General features: G+C 34.7%; 1 protein-coding gene across 4 annotated transcripts in view; it reads right to left on the reverse strand.

The window, feature by feature from the left end:
- Nucleotides 1-24,887, reverse strand: part of ITGB3BP (integrin subunit beta 3 binding protein) — a 70,696-nt gene that overhangs the window by 43,322 nt on the left and 2,487 nt on the right. For 2 of the 4 annotated variants that reach the window (XM_058538211.1, XM_058538208.1), the window contains exon 2: nucleotides 8,679-8,721. In XM_058538211.1, the coding sequence (XP_058394194.1) occupies nucleotides 8,679-8,721 (43 nt within the window). Of the gene's footprint in view, nucleotides 1-6,787; nucleotides 6,921-8,678; nucleotides 8,722-24,887 lie in introns of those variants that run through there. The other 2 variants (XM_058538209.1, XM_058538210.1) reach the window with 2 other exon arrangements.

Here is a 24,887-nt window from a genome sequence, read left to right on the forward strand (position 1 = left end):
CTTACATCAAAGGATAGATCATCCACACAGAAAGTCAACAAGGAAATAGCGGATTTAAACGAAAAACTAGACCAGATGTACTTAATAGATATATATAGAACACACCATCCAAAAACAACAGAATACACATTCTTCTCAAGTGCACATGGAATATTGTCAAGGATAGACCATATGTTGGGAAACAAGGCAAGCCTCAATAAATTTAAGGAGACTGAAATCATAACAAGCATCTGTCCTGACCATAATGCCATGAAACTAGAAATCAACTACAAGAAAAAAGTGGGGAAAGTGACAAAGATGTGGAAACTAAACAACATGCTTCTGAACAACCAACGGATCACTGAAGAAATTAAAGGAGAAATCAAAAAATATCTAGAGACAAATGAAAATGAAAATACCCCATACCAACTCATACGGGATGCAGCATAAAGCAGTCCTAAAAGGGAAATTCATAGCAATACAGGCCCTTAACAAACAACAAAAATCTCAAATAAGCAATCTTAAACTACACCTAACAGAATTAGAAAAAGAAGAAGAAACAAACCCCAAAGTCAGCAGAAAGAGAGAAATAATAAAAATTAGAGCAGAAATAAATGAAATTGAAACAACAACAACAACAAAAAAGGTGGGGGGGAAGGGTCAATAAAACAAAGACCTGGTTCTTTGAGAAGATAAACAAAATTGACAAACCCTTAGCCAGACTCGCTAAGAAAAAAAGAGAGAATGCTCAAATAAATAAAATCAGAAATGAAAAGAGAAATTACAATGGATACCACAGAAATACAAAGGATTATAAGAGAACACTATGAAAAACCATATGCCAACAAATTTGACAATCTAGACGAATGGATAAATTCTTAGACTCATACAACCTGCCAAAACTGAATCAAGAAGAAGTAGAGAATCTGAATAGACCAATCACAAGTAAAGAGATTGAAACAGGAATCAAAAACCTCCGACAGAATAAAAGTCCAGGACCAGATGGCTTCTCTAGAGAATTCTACCAAACATTTAAAGAAGATTTAGTACCTATCCTTCTCAAACTATTCCAAAAAATTGAGGAAGATGGAACACTTCCTAACACATTCTATGAGGCCAATATCACCCTGATACCAAAGCCAGACAAAGACAATACAAAGAAGGAAAATTACAGGCCAATATCGCTGATGAACATAGATGCAAAAATCCTCAACAAAATATTGGCAAACCAAACACAGCAATACGTTAAAGAGATCATACACCAGGGCCGGCCCCGTGGCTTAGTGGTTAAGTGCGAGCACTCCGCTGCTGGCGGCCCGGGTTCGGATCCCGGGCGCGCACCGACGCACTGCTTCTCCGGCCATGCTGAGGCCGCGGCCCACATACGGCAACTAGAAGGATGTGCAGCTATGACACACAACTATCTGCTGGGGCTTTGGGGGAAAAACAAATAAATAAAATTATTAAAAAAAAAAAAAAAAGAGATCATACACCATAATCAAGTGGGATTTATACCAGGGACACAGGGATGGTTCAACATCCACAAATCAATCAATGTGATACATCACATTAAAATGAGGAATAAAAACCACACAATCATCTCAATAGATGCAGAAAAAGCATTTGACAAGATCCAACATCCATTTATGATAAAAATTCTCAATAAAATGGGTATAGAAGGAAAGTACGTCAACATAATAAAGGCCATATATGATAAACCCACAGCCAACATCATACTCAATGGGGAAAAACCAAAAGCCATCCCTCTGAGAACAGGAACAATTGTCAACAAGGGCGCCCACTCTTGCCACTCTTATTCAACATAGTACTGGAGGTTTTGGCCAGAGCAATTAGGCAAGAAAAAGGAATAAAAGGAACCCAAATAGGCAATGAAGAAGTGAAATTCTCGCTGTTTGCAGACAATATGATTTTATATATAGAAAACCCTAAAGAATCCATTGGAAAACCATTAGAAATAATCAACAACTACAGCAAAGTTGCAGGGTACGAAACCAACTTACAAAAATCAGATGCATTTCTATACTCTAGTAACAAACTAAGAGAAAGAGAACGCAAGAAAACAACCCCATTTACAATCACAACAAAAAGAATAAAATATCTAGGAATAAATTTAACCAAGGAGGAGAAAGACCTATACAATGAAAACTATAAGACATCATTGAAAGAAATCAATGATGACATAAAGAAACGGAAAAGTATTCCATGCACATGGATTAGAAGAATAAACATGGTTAAAATGTCCATACTACCTAAAGAAATCTACAGATTCAATACAATCTCAATAAGAATCCCAGTGACATTCTTCACAGAAATAGAACAAAGAATCCTAAAATTTATATGGGGCAACAAAAGACCCCAAATAGCTAAAGCAATCCTGAGAAAAAAGAACAAACCTGGAGCCATCACAATTCCTGACTTCAAAATATACTACAAAGCTATAGTAATCAAAACAGCATGGTACTGGAACAAAAATAGACACACAGATCAATGGAACAGAATCAAAAGCCCAGAAATAAAACCACACATCTACAGACAGCTAATCTTCAACAAGGGAGCTAAGAACATACAATGGAGAAGGGAGAGTCTCTTCAATAAACGGTGCTGGGAAAACCAGACAGCCACATGCAAAAGAACAGAAGTAGACCATTGTCTTTCTCCATACACAAAAATTAACTCAAAATTGATCAAAGGCTTGAAGGTAAGACCTTAAACCATAAAAATCCTAGAAGAAAATATAGGCAGTACACTCTTTGACATCGGTCTTAGAAGGATCTTTACAAATACCATGTCTACTTGGCGGAGGGAAACAAAAGAAAAAATAAACAAGTGGGACTTCATGAGTCTAAAGAGCTTTTGCAAGGCAAAGGAAACCTGGATCAAAATGAAAAGACAACCCACCAGCTGGGAGAAAACATTTGCAATCATATATCCGACAAGGGGTTAATCTCCATAATATATAAAGAACTCACACAACTCAAGACCAAAAAAAAAACAACCCGATCAAAAAATGGGCAGGGGATATGAACAGACATTTTTCCAAAGAAGATATACAGATGACCAATAGACACATGAAAAGATGTTCAACATCACTAATCATCAGGGAAATGCAAATCAAAGCTACACTAAGATATCACCTTATACCTGTTAAAATGGCTACAATCACCAAGACAAAAATAACAAATGTTGGAGAAGTTCGGAGAAAAGGGAACCCTCATACACTGCTGGAGGGAATGCCAACTGGTACAGCCACGATGAAAAACAGCGTGAAGATTTCTCAAAAAATTAAAAGTAGAAATACCATGTGACCCAGCTATCCCACTAGTGGGTATTTATCCAAAGAACATGAAACCAACAATTCAAAGAGACTTATGCATCCCTATGTTCACTGCAGCATTATTCACTATAGCCAAGAAGTGGAAGCAACTCAAGTACCCATCAACTGATGATAGGATCAAGAAGATGTGATATATATATATATACTAACACATGGACAGAAAGAACAGTTTGGCGGTTACCAGGGGGAAGGGGTTGGGGGCTAGGCAGAAGGGGTGAAGGGGCCCATTTATATGGTGACTTACAAATAATAATGTACAACTGAAATTTCACAATGTTATAAACTATTATGAACTCAATAAAAAAAATAGAATAGGCACTAGTTTACCAAGAAAGCCTCAATAAATTCCACATGATCCAAAAAAAAAAAAGTGAAAAGGATGAAAAGGACAACTCACAGAATTGATGAAAATATGTGCAAATCATATATCTGATGACAATATTCAGAATACATAAAGAATTCTTACAACTCAACAGTAAAGGACAAATAACCCAATTAAAAAATGGGCAGAAGATTTGAATAGATATTTCTCCAAAGAAAATATACAGATGGCCAATAACCACATGAAAAGATGCTCAACATCATCAGAGAAATGCAAATTAAAACCATAATGAGATACCACTTCACACCCAGTAGGACAGCTAGAATCAAAAAGTCAGATAATAACAAGTGTTGATGAGAATATGGATAAATTGGAACCCTCATACATTGTTAGTGGAAATTTAAAATGGTATAGCCACCGTAGAAAAGAGTTTGGCAGTTTCTCAAAAAGTTAAAGATAGAATTACTATATGACCCAGTAATTCCACTCCTAGGTATATAATCAAGAAAACTGAAAACATGTTCATACAAAACTTATACAAGAATGTTCACAGCAGCATTATTCATAATGGTCAAAAACTGGAAACAACCCAAATGCCCTTCAACTGAGGAATGGATAAACAAAAGGTGATATATCCATATAAAGGAATATGATTCAGCTATAAAAAGGAATGAAGTACTGTTAAATGTGACAAAATGGATAAACCTTGAAAATGTTATGCTAAAGAAAAGAAGCCAGTCACAAAAGGCCACATATTACGTGATTCCTTTTATATAAAATGTCCAGAATAGGCAAATCCATAGAGATAGCAAGTAAAATAGTAGTTGTCAGGGCAGTAGGAAATTGGGACTAACTGCTAATGGGTATGGGGTTTCTTTTTGGGGTGATGGAAATGTTCTGAAATATGATAGTGGTGATGGTTACACAACATAGCGAGTATACTATAAACCACTGGTGTACACTTTAAATTGAATTTTATGTTATTTGAATTATATCTCAATAAAAATGCTGAAATTAAAAAAAGGGAACAAACAATAGAACTGTCAAAAAGTATATGAGGTAACTGGACGATCTGAACAAAGATCATCCATTTGATGATTAAGGAATTACTGTTCATTTTGAGAGATACGATAATACTATGATAGTTTTTTTGAAGTCTTTATCTTTTAGAAATAATTATTGAAGTATTTATGGATGATCTGGATAATGTTTGAGATTTGTCTCAAAATAATCTATTATGGGAGGGTAATGAAGTATGTGTGGGAGTATAAATGAAAGGAGATTGAAGCTGGGTAATGAGCAGTGCATTATCTATGTCTCTACATTTGAAATTCTTCATAATCAAAAGGTAAAAAAAGAAATTACTATTTTCTAACTGTAGTGAAACAAGGAATCTAGGAAAATTAGGAGAAAGACTGACAGGGAATTTAATTATGGGCAGATCAGGCTGGTAACACCTGAACCCAATAATCAAGATCATTTTGTGCCTCTTGAGGTGATCCATTAGGAATTACACAGATCATCTATGAGGCATCCTCACCAAAAATTTGAACCAATCTAATCAAGCCTCTAGCTTTTACTACCAGTTTTAAAGATTTTATTTATTTATTTTTCCCCCCAAAGCCCCAGTAGATAGTTGTATGTCATAGCTGCACATTCTTCCAGTTGCTGTACGTGGGACGCAGCCTCAGCATGGCCAGAGAAGCGGTGCGTCGGCGCAGGCCCGGGATCCGAACCCGGGCCGCCAGCTGCAGAGCGCACGCACTTAACCGCTAAGCCACGGGGCCGGCCCTACCAGTTTTATAGGAAACATGAAGAACAGAGAAAACATTTAAAGGAGACCACACAAAAAACACAGAAAATAAACCCCATCAAATCCAGAATGTGGAATACACTTGTAAAACAATAAATAAATAACTTACTCAAAAAATAAATTACAAGAAAAAAGAGTGAGATTTAAAAAGATTTAAAAAGACTTAAGATATACAAGAACCACTATAATGTGTAAACCTGGTTTGGATCCTGATTTTAATAAGCCAATTATAAAAGAAGATTTTGAAACAACCGTGGAAATGTGGATATGAACTGGGTCAAAGATATTATTAAGGAATTACTCTTAATTTTGTAAGGTATGATAATGGCACTGTGGTTAGGAAAGAAGCCATTATCTGTTTGAAATGCATACTAAAGAATATTCTGATGAAATGACATGTCTGGGACTTGTAAAAGATTCCAGGAAAAAATATATAGATACACACACATATATACATATTCATAAATTTGTGTGTCATAAATTCATATGTGTGTGTGTGTGTGTGTGTGTATGAAGCAAAATTAGCAGAATGTTAAAAACTATTAAAGCTGTGTGATGGCTACATGGGAGTTCAGTATGTTATTCTCTCTACTTTTGTGTATGTTTGAACATTTCAGTAACAAAAAGGTAAGAAAGGAAGAAGGGACAAAAAGGCAGGGAGGGAGACGAAAGGAGTAGATCTGAGCCAGATCAGTTAGTAAGCCTGCAGAATTTGAGCGATAAAATTTCCTAATGCCCTGAAGCCCCAAGTTCTTTCTAATTTCAGGAGTCGGCAGAAGCCTTGTCTCAGAGAGCTAAGACAAGGTTAGGCCATGAAAATAATCAGACTCAGAAGTGCCCTACCAACAGTAATGGAGGAATCTAGACTGGGTATCTACGTTCAAATCAGCAAATCTCCCCCAAACCTGCCCTGCCATTCCTTCTAGCAGCATGCCTACTGAGTCAGCCTTAGTAGGAAGTATGCTCCTTCCCTTCCCATCTGTAGCATCTGCTTCTTCCATTCCTTCTCTGAGGTGACCTGAAAGAGACTCGGTCAAGCTCGCTAGGTATATGACCAGGTAGACAGTTGTCCCTATAAATTCATCTGGACTGCCACTGGCAGTAATTTGTAATAAATAATTCATCTTTGTTTCTGAAAATCCATCTAGAAACAGTACTTGGAGGGCAATAAGTCAAGCAGCCCAAACAGTGTAGGTGACGATAAATTGAAACCTTAATCACTCCTCACCACCCCCCAGCAATGTGGAAGGTTCAGCAAATCGTGGTACTTGCAGTGTACATTCTATATATTAAAGGAAGGTCACGGGATGATCCATACCTCTGTTTCCCCCATTAGGAGTATCATAAGGAAAATGACTTTTGCAGACTTGCCCTAAGGTCATGGAGCATTAATCTCCATGAAGGTCTGTAGCTACACTGGGAACACTGAGATTTGGGAGTTCCAAATATCCCTGGGAAAGGAAACAGCAGTAGATTAGGACGAACATGCTCCACTTTAACCAACTGGCATAAGGACCATCTCCTTTACTTGGACATCAGTCTTCTTCCTTCAGCATCACATTGGTACGGCAAAATGACCACAGTTACTACTTCCTCTGTAGCTTCCCAGCAATTAGGTACTCTTAGAATTACATGCATACGGCTTCAATGTCTGACTTTCCCTTGCATGGGCTAAGGCAGCCTCAATGGGATCACTGGCATGTGAGACATTCTTGGGAGCCAGTTTGCTTCAGGGCTAAGTTGTTACTGGAGGGGATGGAAGCATAAACGTAGCTAAGGAAAGAAGCCTAGATGTAGCACCAGAGCAAAAGCTGTCAGATCTCAGATGTGACCATAGAGCTGCAAACAAGTGACGAGGCAAGAGTACGAAAGCTGAAAATATCAGAAATAGGTTAGAAAATAGAAGAGAAATGTTGAAGAAAGACCCAAGCTAGGATGTTAGAACCTGTGTTTAGCAATTGGTGGCTATGTGGTACCAAGCTAAGTCACTGGTTTTAAGGTACAGAATTGGGCCACACATAACAATCTATTTTTCTAATACAGGATATTAGCTGTGGCACTGGCTACCTTGACACAGCTTGATCTTAAGAAAAAAGGGATAGAAAGCCTGCCATGACGACAACTGTACTTCATGAAGAGGATGAATCCCTAAATGGCTGTTCTTTTCCATTCAAATAATGTTACCAGCTCCCAAAGAACAGTTTTGGGGCAGGAAAGAATGGTAGTTCAGTTCAAGGTGGACTACTCATCTACCAAAATACCATTCTGACCAAAGAAACAGATGCAGAATTACAGTCACAGCTGCATTCTGCACAGAACAAGTTGGATAATGGTACTCTAAATTGCTAATTACACTGCTAATGATTTTTTTAGTGGCATTGCAGTATTTTGCCACCTTTGTTTAAATTTTTTAAAAAGAGAAGGAAGTTTTTAAAATGGTAAATTTTTAAATACCAGTGAGTCTTCCAAAGAGAAATTTCATATAAAACCGATTTCTTGAAGTGGCATTCTCACATGGGATTTTGTAGGAGCCCATTTACTGACCAGCTATTTGTTTCAACTTACTTTCTCACCAATTTATTTGCATTTAAGATTACTGAGGCCATAAGTATCTCAGTATTAGTATTTGCATCTGGATCCATAGTTGGTATGAAAAGTTAATATGTCATGATATACTGGCATTGAGAATGTGCTATGACTAGATTTACAAAAAGTAATAGCAATAGTACAATTTTATTTTTATTGTGACAACCATGGTGAAATTTATTACAGTGTTAGTATTTTATTGTTTAATCATGCCAGCGTACCTGAAGGAGGTAATTACATTTTCGATATAAAAATGCTATTAATGTTTTTATTTCAGTTTAGCAGATTACAGAAAGCAGATTAAAGCACTCATTTGTTCCATATTGTTTCTTGTGCATTTAAGTGGCAGAATATTTTTTTCTACAAACAGTGAATTAATTTCTACTAAATTATTTCATTAAAGTTTCCAAATAATTTACATCTTAAATGAAAACCTCAAGCTGGCCAGGAATTTCCATACACTAGATTTACAAAAAATATTTTATATGTATAAAATGATATACCAATCACAATTATGTCACAATGTTTTTTGGTAATTTTTATATTTAGTAAGGTGAATTAGCTGTTAAAAAATTAAAAATGAATATCATGATGCAATTACAAACTCATAAGTAAATACTTACATTTGCTTCTAACAGGCCATCCAATTTCAGTGATCTTTTAACACTGCAAACAAAATATTTAAAGAAATCTTAGATTTGATATGCTTTAAGTAGCCAAACATTTAAGAGTAATATATAAACAAAGATTCTAAGTTACTTTTGTCAACTAAAATAGAGTAAGATATGAAGAAAGCAATTTTCATGACGATGAAACTGTTTTTTTAATAGCATATTTCAAGATGGAATAATAAATATTTAAATGGATCTTATTTTATATATGTGGTTTTATATATATGCATTATCATACAATTCAAACATTAAAGTCATATTATAAAATAATCTTAGTAAAAAATTAATATATTTGTGTTTTTAAATACCATTAATAAAAAATTATATGTAAGAGCAAAATAATTTACATACCTTCAATGGAGATGTTGAAAGTATATTATTTGCAGAAATAATGTACTAGGTATTAAAATAAAGGTACGAGCAAGGTGAAAAAAGTTTCGCACATTATTCCAGCTTTAAACATGATTCAGTGCTACCAGACTATGACTTAACTGAGGAACAGATGCTCTATGTCTTTATAAGTCCCCAATCCATAAGAAACTATTTTTTGTCTCCTTCACTAAACTGATTCAGGAACATGCCAGGCTCTCTCTGTGCAAAATCTGTTCTGCTGAACTGGATGCCCAGCTGTTAGTGACAATGCTTAGAAAGGAAAGCTGAATATTTATAATACTTTATTTCGTACAGCTGTCTTCTAAAGAGCAGTCATCAACATTTTATTGAATGCAGGCTAAATGCTCAAAGGAGAAAAAGGTCAATATAAATTAAAACTAGTTTTCCCAGTGACAAATGCAGTGTTAAAAGTACTTTCTTGATCTCTGAGAAACAGAAATTAAGTTATTTAAAATATTAGAGAATTTGAGCATAAAGAAAAAAAAAGATTGTATTATAAAGGTTGTATTACAGAAAACAAAAAAATTTTGTAGATCCTAGAAAAGGACTATTCATAAATAACTACTGACTTCCAAACAAGTGACAGGAGCAAGAAAAAATAGAAGAGATGGACAATTTACAAAAATTACTGAGCAGTAAATATTAAATAGAAAAATTAATCCATCTAAAAAGAGTTCACTTAATTTTGCTATTATATCTATGTTAGCCTATCACATAACATCATTTCTTGAGATTAATTAAATTGGTTTAAGGAAATGACTCATATCTTTTAGGAGTCCACTTGAAATCAATTTAATGTGAATTCTCAATGAAGCAAGAACAGAGGTAGGAACAAATAAAAATGGCAGATAATCCAAAAAAGTATTTATATTTAGCTTTGGAATATATATTACCCTATTCAGGTGTGTGAGATGTTTTGTATTTTATAAAACTTCAAAAGAAGAAATCAAAAACTAGAAGTATACAGTACAGCATTTTTTACCGTTTGTTTTTAAAGTGTTAAGACGCAATACTACCTTTTAGAAGGAAACAAACCCCATTCTGATATTAACTTTTCAAAATATTATTGCTTTATTACTGATGGCTAATTCTTAGAGAAAGTAACTAAATGTCTGGATTTAAAAGGTTTCCAGTTTAGGTTCTAGGTTGATATAAGAAGCCCTAGGAAATATGTAGAAGTAAAAAAGAAAGTGATCGAGTTACCCTGTTATCTATCTCCCCACTTTAACAGGGGAGTGAGAATTTAAAAACATGATTTATTGTGGGTAATGTGGTTTTCAGATAGTTCAGGCCTCTAATAACAAAAAGCTAGTAACATTTACAAGAATCATAAAAAGATTTAATAGACAAGAATAGGAGAAATCTAAGAGATCATTTAGTTCATCCAATAGGGAAGGGCTGGTATGACCTGCCCACTGTCACACAGCTTGAGGGAGAGAAACTTAGGTCTCAAGTCCTGTGCATGATCAGTCTCTGTTGAATTGAGGGGGAGGAGGTAAAAAAGAGCAAACCTAGCAGGGGAATTTAGGATCATCTCTTCTGACCATTCTATTAGAACAGGGCCCACTGTCAAGATATCAAGTTATTAAATTAAGCACCCACTATATGCTTTTATCACCAATTTTACCCACTCTTTTACCCACGAACAACTGTATTGCAAGCATGAGATGATGTTAAACGGATTAGCATGATGTTTATAGGAACAGAGAAGAAAAGATGAATGAAACATATATCATAAAGGAAGAATAGGCAAAGCTTGATTGGATATATAGAATAAATATTTTCTTAAAGTATTTACTCACTTGCTACCAGTATTAGTTAGTAATTAAAAGTGACATATCTCTGGTAGTTCTGTAAAGTTACAAGCAGCTCTTGTGGCTACTACGTTGGTTTAAAAAAATGGGCACCCCAAAACAGGCAATGGACTCAAATAGACATTTCTCCAAATGGCCAATAAACACATGAAACAATGCTCAACATCACTAATATTAGGGAAATGCAAATCAGAACCACGAGATACCACTTCACAACCAACAGGATGGCTACTATCAAAAAAACAGAAAGTAAGTGTTGGACAGGATGTGGAGAAACTGAAACTCTTGTGTACTGCTGGTGCGATTGTAAAATGGTACCATTGCTGTGGAAAAGTCTGTCGGTTCCTCAAAAAATTAAACATAGAATTACCATATGATCCAGCACTTCCACTTCTGGATATACACCCAAAAGAACTGAAAGCAGGGACATGACCAGATATTTGTACATCCAAGTTCATAGTAGCATTATTTACAATAACCAAAAAGTGAAAGCAATGTAAGTGTCCACCAACAAATGAATGAGTAAACAAAATGTGGCCAATATACACAATGGAATAGTATTCAGCCTTAAAAAGGAAAAAAATTCTGAAACATGCTATAACATGGATGAACCTTGAAGGCATTATGCTAAATGAAATAAGCCAAACACAAAAGGACAAATACTATATGATTCCACTTAAATGAGGTACTTAAAGCAGACAAATTCATAAAGACAGAAAATAGAACGGTGGTTGCCAGGAGCTAGGGGAGGGGGTGAATAGGGAGTTACTGTTTAATGGTTACAAAGTTTTAGTTTTGCAACATGAAAAAAGTTATGGAGATGGATCATGGTGACAGTTACACAACAAAGTGAATGTACTTAATGCCACAGAACTGTACACTTAAAAATGGTTAAAATGGTAACTTTTGTTATGCATATTTACCACAATTTAAAAATAAATAAATTTTAAAAATGAGCACCTACTTATTGTATCCTAACTACCTCCCTCTTATGAGTAACCTTATAACCTCTGCAGGTTACTTCTCACTTCCAACTTAACCCAAATTTACACCTATGCCCATAATTTAAATACTATACTCCATCTTTTGGTGTACTAGGTTTAAGTTCACTGGGATCAAAATTCTGGTTGCTACCAGCATTACTGCTGTTGAGAATTTAAGAAAGATAAACACATGTGACATGCTATTTTCTATCAACAGGAACACAAAGTAGCTATGTTTACAGAATCAGCTATATTACTCTCCAAGACTATCCTCCTCTATTTTATTTAACTCACCACATAGTGGTATCCTGAATAGGATTCTCTGATTCATCAGAACAAGGTAAGTGGATGAATTTCATCACACGTTACTAGCAGCACTGACAACGTTAAAGAAATTATTCTAGAAAAAAATGAACTATCATTTGACTCTTAATTAAGAACCAGGAAGGCCACCTCAAAAGCTCACCAAGTTACATGATTTGAGGTTCTCTTACAGGACTTTTAAAATATCGGATCAAATATAATTGTGAATAGCAGAGCTGAGGGTAAGAATGTGTGTGTAGGGGAAGGCAGATAAACTTAGCAAATCAGATAAGACTCAGGGAGCCTTGATGCTATGCCAAATTCTTCCCCTAAAGTTGGGCAAATCACATAATCTCACTAAGCTTCATAAAGTTGACAGCAATATTGGCCTGTAAACTAGTAGGAAATTTCTGAAGGAAAGATAATCACCTAGTATGTCAGTGCTTCCATTTACTCCTCCCTATAATGAAGATGATAATATTGCCAGCTACAACTTCACAAGAGTGTTTAGAGGATTATTGAGTATGCTTAGGAGATGCTTAGAAACCCTCTGATGAAAGGCAATGGCCCAATCACATCCCAGGTGACTCCATAGGTATTAATTGAGATATCTGAAATGGTTTATTTTCCATTCTACGTATGTGAATGAGCAAAGAAGGGAGGAGAATCTCCAATATCCTTTCTGCATTCTTCCTTTCACTCAAGCCTATGTTCTTTTGTGTTCAACATTCATAGTGGTCACACAACTCACTATCACAGCATGGGTGAATGGGAACATCACTGCACTACATGTAGAAATAAGAAAGCACCTAAATAAATGATTAATCCACTGTTATTCTTTATGATGAAACTGGCCAAAACCTTAACCAGTTATTGGGCAACATGTTTATGGTGTCAAAAGCTTCTTTATCAAAAGGTTAATAGAGAATAGCTCAAGAATTCTTGTAGAAGTAAAAGGGATATATTTGGGAATACTGGCCCCAGATGATAAATAGATGGAGGTGAGATGCTCTTTGGGTTGAATAGAATGAGAAATGCCATAAGATCATTTCACTCCTAAATGGGTACTCTCAAAAATGAACATTAATATTCATTACTATTCCCTTCTGCAAGGAACTTACAAATACACACGTGTGTGTATCATCACACACACACATACATATAAAGAACATAAGTCCTTTAAAAGAGTCTATTGAAAGAAGCCAAACAGGTTTATCAGAATTAAATATAGCAGGTGGGTGACCTTTTACATACTTTTTTGTATGTATTATGTTTTGTAACATAAACATTAATAATAATAAACTTTGGTCTCTCCCCTCCCCTTGAGATTTCAGCACAATCATCTAAAGTTTTCCCCGACACCATCCAGTATGCACTGAGGATCTTTCCACTCTAACCCTACAGCACCTGTGCATGTGCCTCTTGGCTCAACTTAGCACACTGAAATCATGTCTTCATATGCTTGTCTTTCCCCCTAGACTAAGATATTTATATTAGCACCTTGTCTGTTAACTAGCTGGTTATGAGTTCTAAAAATGCTGTTGAACTCTCTCTCCCACTAAAATTAAAACTCCTAGAGTACAGTTATCTGTTCATATTTGAATGCCCAAAGCCTGACACAGTGACTGGCACAAAGGGGTTTATATAAATTAATGATTTATTTAATTAATTGTATTTATTTTTAACTTAAAACCTCAGTCTCAAATTCAAGAATATACTTAATTCCTTTAATTTTTTATGATCCTCCAATCCTATTTAAGGTAGTTTAAATGCAGGTTCTCAAAGGATGTTATATTAACACAGTCTTCTCTCTAAGGTAGTCTCTTATGCAGATTTGTCTTATCAGTTCTGGAAAAATCTAAGCCATACTCTCCTCAAATATTGACTCTCCTTCATTCTGCCTTTCTGAGACTTCTTCTAGAAGTAATTTTAGACTTTCTCATTCCATTTTCCATATCTCTAAACTCCTATTTCTATCATTGGTCTCTATGATGCATTTTGGGCAACTTCTTCATATCTATCTTCCAGTTGTCTAATTCTTTCTTCAATTGTGTCTAACTTACTGTTTAATCCATCCATTCGTATTAAAAAAAAAAATTTGATGAGTTTTTGGGGTAACTTTTAATTTTTGTATAATTTTCAACTTAAAAAAAAGTTCTAGGAATAAGAGTTCTTGTTATCCTTTACCCAGACTTACTACTTGTTTACATTTTGTCCCATTTGCTTTATCATTCTTTCTCTGCACAAACACACATACATATATATTTTATATGCATAATCTTTTTTATGAGCCATTGGGAATAAGTTAGAGACATTGTATACCCTTACTCATACACAACTGTCAAAATCAGAAAAATTTTATTGAGCTATACTCGATGTATAACATATTAGTTTCAGGTGTACAACACAATGATTCAATATACGTATATATTGTGAAATGATCATCACAATAAGTCAAGATCCAATGCTACACAGTTACAAATTTTTTTTCCTGTGATGAGAATTTTTAAGATCTACTATCTTAGCAACTTTCAAATATACAACACAGTATTATTAACTATAGTCGCCATGCTGCACATCATATCCCTAGGACTTATTTTAGAGCTGGAACTTTGTATCTTTTGATCACCTTCACCCATTTGGCCCACCCTCCCACCTCTGGTAACCACCAATTTAGTCTCTGTATCTATAAATTTGGAGGATTTTTTTTTTTTTTTTTTTTACATTCCACATATAAGTGAGACCATATGGTATTTGTCTTTCTCTGCTTGACTTATTTCACTTAGTATAATGCCCTCAAGGTTCATCTATGTTGTCACAAATGACAGAATGTCCTTTTTTATGGCTGAGTAATATTTCATTGTAGATATATACCACATCTTCTTTATCCATTTATCCATTGGTGGATACTTAGGTTGCTTCCATATCTTGGCTATTGTAAATAGTGCTGCAATGAACATGGGGGTGCAGGATATCTTTTTGAGTTAGTGTTTTCATTTCCTTTGGATAAATACCTAGAAGTGGAATTGCTGGATCATATGGTAGTTCTATTTTCAATTTTTTCAGGAAACTCCATACTGTTTTCCATTGTGGCTACAACACTTTACATTACCACCAACAGTGCAAAGGGGTTCCCTTTTCTACACATCCTCACCAGCACTTGTTATCTCTTGTCTTTTTGATAACAACCATCCTAACAGGTGTGAGGTGATTTCTCATTGTGGTTTTGATTTTAATTTTTTTGATGATTAGTGATGTTAAGCACCTTTTCATGTACCTGTTGGCCATCTGTATATCTTCTTTGGAAAAATGTCTATTAGGATCCTCTGCTCATTTTTAAGTTGGACTATTTGGTTTTTTGCTATTGAGCTGTATGACATTTTTATATATTTTGAATATTAATCCCTTATAGATATATGAATTGCAAAAATTTTCTCCCATTCTGTAGGTCGCCTTTTCATTTTGTTGATGATTTCCTTTGCAGTGCAGCTTTTTAGTTTGATGTAGTCCCACTTGTATATTTTTGCTTTTGTTGCCTTTGCTTTTGTGGTCAAATTCAAAAAATCATCACCAAGACTAATGTCAAGGAGCTTACCACTTATGTTTCATTCTAGAGTTTTTTAGTTTCAGGTCTTACATTCAAGTCTTTAATCCATTTTGAGCTGATTTTTGTGTATGGTGTAAGATAGGGATCCAGTTTCATTCTTTTGCATGTGGCTGTCGGGTTTTCCCAACACCATTTATTGAAGAGACTGTCCTTTCCCCATTGCATATTCTTGGCTCCTCTGCAGTAAATTAATTGGGCACATATGCATGGGTTTACGTCTGGGCTCTCTCTTCTGTTCCATTGATCTACGTGTCTGTTTTTATGCCAACATCATACTGTTTTGATTACTATAGCTTTATAACATGGTTTGAAATCAGGATTATGATGCCTCCAGCTTTGTTCTTCTCAAGATTGCTCTGGCTATTCAGGGTCTTTTGTAGTTCCATACAAATTTTAGGATTATTTGTTCTATTTCTGTGAAAAACACCTTGGATTTTAATAGAGAATGCATTAAATCTGTAGATTGCTTTGGGTAGTATGAACATTTTAATAATATTAATTCTTTCAATCCATGAGCATGGAATATCTTTCCATTTACTTGTGTCTTCTTCAATTTCTTTCATCAATGTCTTATAGTTTTCAGGGTACAGGTCTTTCATCTCCTTGGTTAAATTTATTCCTAGGTATTTTATTTTTTTTGATGCAATTGTAAATGGGATTGTTTTCTTAATTTCTCTTTCTAATAGTTCGTTATTAATGTATATTGATCAAAATTAGGAAACTTACCATTAATACAATATTATTATCAACAGTCCACATTCAAATTTCATTACTTGTTCCAATAATGTCCTTTATAGCCAATATAGCCAATTTAGGATCTAATCCTGAACCACTTATGGCATTTAATTGTCCCATCTCTTTAGTCTCTCTTAATCTAGAAGAGTTCCTCAACCTTTTTCTTGACTTGGACATTTTTCAAGAGTATAGCCCAGCTATTTTTGTAGAACAACTGCCAATTGGGGTTTGTCTCATGTTTTCCCATATGAGGTTATGCATTTTTTGGCATAAATATCACAAAAGTGATGCTGTATCTTTTTGAGAGCATGATAACTTCAGTCTGTCACAATATCAGTGATATGTATTTTGATCACTGATTAAGATGTTATCTGCCAGTTTTCTCCAATGTAATAAGAAATTTTATATGTAAATATTGTTTGATATCAGACTGTCTCCCAATATTTTTAAAGAGCCATTGATGATTTTCTAATTTTATCATTCTTTTATTAGTTAGCAACCTACTCCAAAGAAGAGCTTTCCTTTCTCCTCTCTTTATATATTCACTTATTTGTATCACTATGGAATCATGGAATTTTATTTTATCCAATGGATTATAATCAATTCTTGTCATTTATTTGGATGTTCCATTGTTCCAGATCTGGCAATGGGACCATCTCCCTTTCACACTGCCTCCAGTCTACCCTATGTACCTGTAATTCTTTGAGCACTTCCTTACTTTTCAGCACACAAAAAAGTGTTCTTTGCCCCAGCCCAGGAATTAGCTTTTGCTTCAATGAGACTTTGTTCTTTTTAGTGGACAATGATATTTAGAAATCAAGATCTGGGCACTAGATGTGTTCACTGCTACTTATGTCATTGTTTATAGGCAATAGACAGAAAAAAACACACACACACACAACCTGTAGCTTTATATGTACATTAAAAAAAATCCACAATTTCATACTGATACCTCCAATGACAAGCCAACATATTTTATCCCAAAGTGAAAGCCTAGTTCCCATTATCTGTAATACACTTACCATTTGCTCAAGCCTAGAATGCATAGAAACTAGTTTCAGAAATGTGAACCCATACCTCTGTGTAAAGCAAATCTATTTTCTAAGATTCAATATTTGCCTAGTATTCTTAAAATGTAAAATATATATACAGCCATTCTACTGAGTGTTAAATAGTGTTTACATATTTCCCTGATGTCTAAAATGGCTTATTTGCCATTCATATAACTTCTTTATTAAGTATTGGTTCAAGTCTTTGTATCATTATTTTAACGAGGTTTTTGTCCTTTTACTATTGAGTTGTAAGAGTTCTTTGAATATTCTAAATAAGAATCTTTTGTCTGATGTGTCTTATATTTTCTCCCAGTCAGTTGCTTGACAATTCATTTTCTTATTGGTGTCTTTTGAGGAGCAAAAGTTTAAAATTTAGATGAAGTCAAATTTACCAATTTTTTTCTTTTATGGTTATTGCTTTTTGTATCTTGTCTGAAATTTTATCTACCCCATGTCGTAACAAATTTTCATATATTTCCTTCTGGAAACTTTACCTTTTACATTTAGGACCCTGCTATACCTCAAATTAATTTTTGTGTATAGTATAAGACAGAAGTTAAGGTTGTTTGATTTGTTTTCCCATATGGTGTCCCAGAGCCACTTGGAAAGACTTTTCTTTCCCCCACTGAATTGCTTTGGCACTCTTCTGGGTCTATTTCTGGACTTTCTATTCTTTTCCATTTTATCTAATTGTCCTTATGCCAAAACCACATTGATTTCATTACCACCTTATAGTAAGTCTAGTTAGTGTATGTACTCCAACTTCATTCTTCTTTTCCAACATTGTTTTGGCTATTATAAGTCCTTTGCCTTTTCATAAAAATGTTGAAATCGGTTTTTCTATCTCTATAAAATGTTTGCTGGGATTGACAGGAATTGCATTGAATTTAAAGATCAATTGGAGAGACCTAACATTTTAATAATATCACATCTTCCAATCCATAAACATGACCCTATTTATTTAGATCTTTATTTTCTCTAAGCAACATTTTGTAATTTCACTGTAGAAATCTTGCATGTCTTCTGTTAACTAACAAGTATTTTTTTTACGTAATTATAAATGGAAAGATTTAAGCCTCAATTTCCAGGTATTTATTGCTAAAATGTAGAAATAGAACTGATTTTTGTATACTGACTTTGTACTCTGCATCTTTGCTAAATAGTTCTAATAATTATTTTTTTGCAGATTCCTCAAGATCTTCCAGGTTCATAATCATATCATTGGTAGATGATCAACTTTACTTTTTCCTTTCCAATATGTATGTGTTTCCTTTCTTTTTAGTACTTTGTTAAATAGAAGTGGTGAGAAGGTACATTCTTGCCTTGTTCCTAATCTTAGTTCCTGTTTATTCCTGGTTTGCTGAGTTTTTACTTTATCATGAATGGGTGTGTTCTTTGTACAACTATTACTATGATCTCCTTTATTCTCCTTTTTAAAAATATTGATTTTCAAGTATCTAAACAACTTGCATTCTTGAGACAAATCCCACTTGGATATGATGTATTGTCCCTTTTATATATTGCTGAATTACATTTACTAATCTTTTGCTATGGACTTTTGATTCTATGTTCATGAAATATATTGCACAGCAATTTTCTTATAATTCTTTTATCATATGTTGGTATTGGGTTAGGGTGTTATGAGGATTAAATTAGTTGGGATATATACATTTTTTAAATCTAGTCTGATATTCTCTACCTTTTCATGGGAGTCTTTACAGCACTTAATCTTAATATAATTATTATATAGTTGGCTCTACATTTTGCTACTTGTTTTCTATTTGTCCTATTTATCTTTTTATTCCTCTGATCTTCCTTACCTGCCTTCTTTTGAGTTAATTAAATATTTTTTAGTATACCATTTCAATTCTTCTATTTGTTTTTTAGGTACACCTTTGTATTTTTTAACAAGTTACTCTGGGGGTTACAACGTGTCTTTTTAACGTATCACAGTTTATTTAGAGTTAATACAGTACTACTTCATGTAAATGTAAGAATCCTGCAACATTATAGTCCATTCCGTCCATCCTTTGTGATATGCTGTTGTACATTTTATGTCTACATATGTTATACACTCCACAATAGTGCTATAATTTTTGCTATAAACATTCATGTTCCTTCAAGAAATTACAAGCAAAAAATATATAATCTTTTATATTTCACTACATATCTGCCATTCCTAGTATTCTTCAAATAGACCAAAATTCGCATCTGGTGTCATTTTCCTTCAGCTCAAAAAACTACTTTTAGTATTTCTTCTATGCAGGTCTGCTGGTGACAAACTTTCTCAGTTTTTATCTGATAATACCTTTATTTCACCTTTATTTTGAAGGACAGTGTCTCTGGATATAGAATTCTGGGCTGAAGGTTCTTTCCTTTTAGCACTTTAAAAATGTCATTCCACTGTCTTCTGACCTCCATCGTTTCTGATGGGAAGTCAGCTTTCGTCTGAACAGTCTCTCCTACATGGAAAGCATCAATTTTCTCTGGCTGCTTTCAAGATTTTCTCTTCATTTTCAGTTTTCATCAGTTTGACTACTGTATTATATACACGTGTGTATACAAACAGGTACATATTTTTCATCTTGACTGAGGTTTGCTGATCTTAGATCTGTAATTTTATGTTTTTCAGCAAAATTGAGAAATTTAGGGGACATTACTTCTTAAAATATTTTTGTTCCACTCCCATTCTCCTCTGTTCCTCTGACTCTAATTACATATATTAGACCATTTTATATTGTCCCAGAAGTCAATGAGGCTTTTTTTTTTTTTTGCTGAGGAAGATTCACCCTGAGCTAACATCTGTTGCCAATCTTCCTCTTTTTGCTCGAGAAAGACCCATCCTGAGCTAACATCTATGCCAATCTCCCTCTATTTTGTATGTGGGTCGCAGCCACAGCATGGCTGCCAACGAGTGGTGCAGGTTCCCCCAGGAATCCAACCCAGGCTGCCGAAGCGGACCATGCCAAACTTAAAAGCACTGGGCCATGGGGCCGGCCTGTCTTTTCTTTTTTTAATTAGATAATTTCTACTGTTCTATCTTCAAGTTCTTTTCTTCTCTATATAGCCCATACAGTAAATATTTCATTCTAGGTATTATAATTTTCAAATATAGAATTTCCATTGCTTCTTTTTCTTCTCCAACATTCCCCATGTACTCTTTCATTACGACCATTTTTTTCCCTGTTAAGTCCTTGACCACATTTATAGTAGGTGCTTTAAAACCTTTGTCTGCTAATTCTAAAATCTAGGTCATCTTGGGGTCAATTTCAATTGATTATTTTCTCTCTCAATGAGTTGTATTTCCTTCTTTGCATGTCTGGTATTATTTTTTGCATTTTGGAGATTGTAGATAATGTGACATAGAGACTCTGGATTCTGTTATCTTTTTTTTTTTGTTTTTTTTTTTTGTGAGGAGATCAGCCCTGAGCTAACATCCGCCAATCCTCCTCTTTTTTTTTTTTTTGCTGAGGAAGACGGCCCTGGGCTAACATCAGTGCCCATCTTCCTCCACTTTATATGGGACGCTGCCACAGCATGGCTTACCAAGCAGTGTGTCGGTGTGCGCCTGGGATCCGAACCAGCGAACCCCGGGCCGCCGCAGCGGAGCGCGCGCACTTAACCGCTTGCACCACCGGGCCGGCCCCTGGATTCTGTTATCTTACTCTTAACAGTTTTGTTCTCTTCTAGCAGGCATTTAACTTGACTAAATTCAAACTCTAAAATCTGTCTCCCCTGGGACGGGCAGCAGCGGAAACCTCTGCTCAATCCTTTCAACATTCTAGCTGTTGCTTCCTGACAGGCTTTAAGTAGTCTCTCCCATCCATGAGCAGTTCCGAGATCCACCAAGGATTGTGGCAGTTTATACCCAGATTTGGGGGCTATCCTCTTTTTAGGATTTTCCCTTTATTTTCCAGCAATCCTGGTAATCCCAAACTCTTGTCCCGACTCTTCAAACCAGTAAAACTGGAGCTTACTGCCAAGTTCTAAGCTGTACTACACCATACGGACTGCCCTTGGGTTAAACACTATGAATGCAAACCTTGCCCATGGTAGCTCCCTTCCTTCAAGGGTTGATTCCCCTCCAGTTTCTGCCTACTATGGTTGCTCTTCAGTGCCCTGAAGCAGTTGTTTTTAACATTTTGTCCAGAGTTTAAAATTGTTATCTATGAAAGGTTCAGTCCAATACAAACTACTCTGACATGGAACTCCATCTATTGAGTTTTTATTTCAACAATTATATTTTTTCTGTTTCTGAACATTCTAATCCATCCTAGTTTAAAATCTCCTTGGTCATTTTGGGTAGTCTCATTACCTGTTAATTTTTGTGATTCAACTTTTTATTTCTTTAAGCATTCTATACAATTATTTCATATTGTATCTCTGATAATTCTGTTTTGTAAACTCTTTCAGATCTAAAACTGTTGATTATTATATGTTTTAACTTTCACTCATGGTAGTGTGTTTCTTTTTGTGTTCAGTTATCTATGATTTTGGATATTTGGTGATCTTAACCTGTTAAAAAACTAGGGGCCTAAACTGAGGATGCTGTCCCCCAAAGATGTACATTTGATTTCATCACTAGCCAAGGGAACCAACTAGGGATCATTTTAACTCCCTTCTCAGCTTAATTGCAAAGTCTCAAGTTTAACTCCCTTACCTTGCCTCTCACCCAAGGCTTAGTCTATCAAGCACAACATGGATATCAGTATTTATTTTCAGGGCAATAGCCTTTCATCTGTGCTTACTGCTTACAGTTCTGGTTTCGGGTCACTATTTTTGTTTCACCTATTGAGATTTAATGTCCTACAAGTCTACCAATGCAATAAAAAATATGATTTGTGCAGGATCTAGTTGTTTTTGAATGATAGGGACTTTCAGAGATTCTGGTCTGCCATATCAGGGGAGTCTCTCATGCTTTTATAACAAGGCTGTATTATACCTTCCTCACTTCTGTCTTTACTTTTTTACTGACTTTTACAAGCAGGAAAGAATTGTATTCAAAATTCATATTTTTTTATACTTAAGTATGAACAAATTAATCTTCTTTTAAAAATGCATGATAGTGTTTTTTTTTGGCTGATCAAATTTTTTGTTTGTTTATTGCGGTAACTGGTTTATAACATTGTATAAATATCAGGTGTACATCATTATACTTCTATTTCTGCATGGATTACATCATGTTCTCATGTTCACCACCCAAATACTAATTACAATCCATCACCACACACATGTGTGTGTGGAACAAAAGGAACATAATTATCCTTTTCACCCTCCTCCCTCCCCCATTCCCCTCTGGTAACCACCAATCCAATCTCTGTCTCTCTGTGTTTGTTTGTTGTTGTTATTATCTACTACTTAATGAGTGAGATCATACGGTATTTAACCTTCTCTCTCTGACTTATTTCACTTAAAAATGCATGATACTTTTAAAGTAAGAGAATTTACAGAACTTTGAATATCATCTATGATTCAAAGGATGTTTATTAAATGGTTAACTTTTACTTGGCCTCACACATCATTTCAATCTCCTGTTTCTTTGTAATTAATCCACAATAAAAATCATTGTACTTAGCATTACCACCAGCATAACTACAAACCCAAATAGGTGCAATAAAATAGCTTATCAGATCCAGAATATGCTTATATTCATTTTCCTCTATGAAGGAAAAGAAAGAATATTTTAAAGTTCTCTCAGAAAACTCTCAGATTTTTATGAATACATCATCAGTATGGATCCCACAGAAATACTGTTACAAATAGTTTTCTCCAACACTAATGCTATTCCAACTTTATAACCTTAGTTCAGTCTATAGCTTGGAACAGAATAAAATTAACTCTCACCAGTTCTTGGCTGAATTAGCATACTGATCCACACTAATTAGAAAGACTAAGCAGGTGGTACTAAGAAACTTTATAAAGGAAAAGATGTTAAGGGAAAAAATGCACTAGAATGGGATTTGATTATTTATAGCAAGAACTATTATTAAAGTTTGTTTAACTTTAGTACTATGCAAATATAAACATGGTGTGAAATTTGTCTATATAGGATGAAATTGCTTCAAAGCAGCACCTTTATCATTCAATTAATAAATATTTATTGAGTAACTATTTTATCCATGAGGACACTGAGTTAACAATCTAACAGCCACAGCTGGTAAAGTAGCAACACCAAGATTCAAACCCCGGTTTGTCTTACTCCAAAGTTTTCGAATCCAAAAAAAATAATAATAAAAAAAAATTAAGGTTTCAACCTAGATAGAGAAATGATAGTGCCACCAACTTTATAACGTACACAAAGGAGAAGCAAGTTTGAAAGGGAAGATGATCAGCGTAATGAAACCAGGAGTAGCATTTACCTAATTCATTTGTTTTCCCAGTTGCAAGAGAGCATCTGCCTTATAGGACCAAAGACAAGGCAGAGAAAACTATACTTACTGAGTACTTAAGTCAAGACAGGTAATCTCTAAATCCTTTAAAAACATTTTAAGTAGTATTTGATGCATACTAAAGAATACATGTAAAATGAGCAAGTTATGAAGTTTAATAAGAAAATAAACACTTACAAAGTCACCACACAATTTAGGAACTAGATCATTACCAATACGGGTGGGTACACCTCTATGCTCCTCCTCTATTCCATGTGCTTTCCCAAAAAGGCAACCATTAAACTGAATTTTGTACTTATCATTTCTCTGCTTTTTCCTTTAATAATCTTATCACAAGTACACATACAGAATCCTAAATAATAGTTTACTTTTGCTTGTTCTTAAAGAGCTTTATAAAGATAATATACTATATGTATCTTCTACAAATTGGTTCATTCACCAAGCATGTTTTTAAGATTCATCCATCCACTCTATTGTCATTGAACATTTGCTCTTTCCCATTTATTTTAGGAATTCTATTTAATTCTATTTAGGATTCTATTTATTCATTTAGGCAATGTATATTTCCACAATTACTCATTACATTTTTTTTCCGTCAAGGTTCAAAGAAATTAGACAGGAGATAGATCACACAATCCCATTTAGTCTTGCCAGTGCATACCAGAAAGTCACCATCTCAACATCACTTAAAAACTAGACCTTCATATGTAACTTCGCCAAGATGGCTTTTTTTTTTTTTGTGAGGAGATCAGCCCTGAGCTAACATCCGCCAATCTTCCTCTTTTTTTTTTTTTTTTTCCCCCCGCTGAGGAAGACGGCCCTGGGCTAACATCGGTGCCCATCTTCCTCCACTTTATATGGGACGCCGCTAACATCGGTGCCCAT

The sequence above is a fragment of the Diceros bicornis genome, chromosome 4, assembly GCF_020826845.1.
Source record: "Diceros bicornis minor isolate mBicDic1 chromosome 4, mDicBic1.mat.cur, whole genome shotgun sequence".
NCBI lineage: Eukaryota > Metazoa > Chordata > Mammalia > Perissodactyla > Rhinocerotidae > Diceros > Diceros bicornis.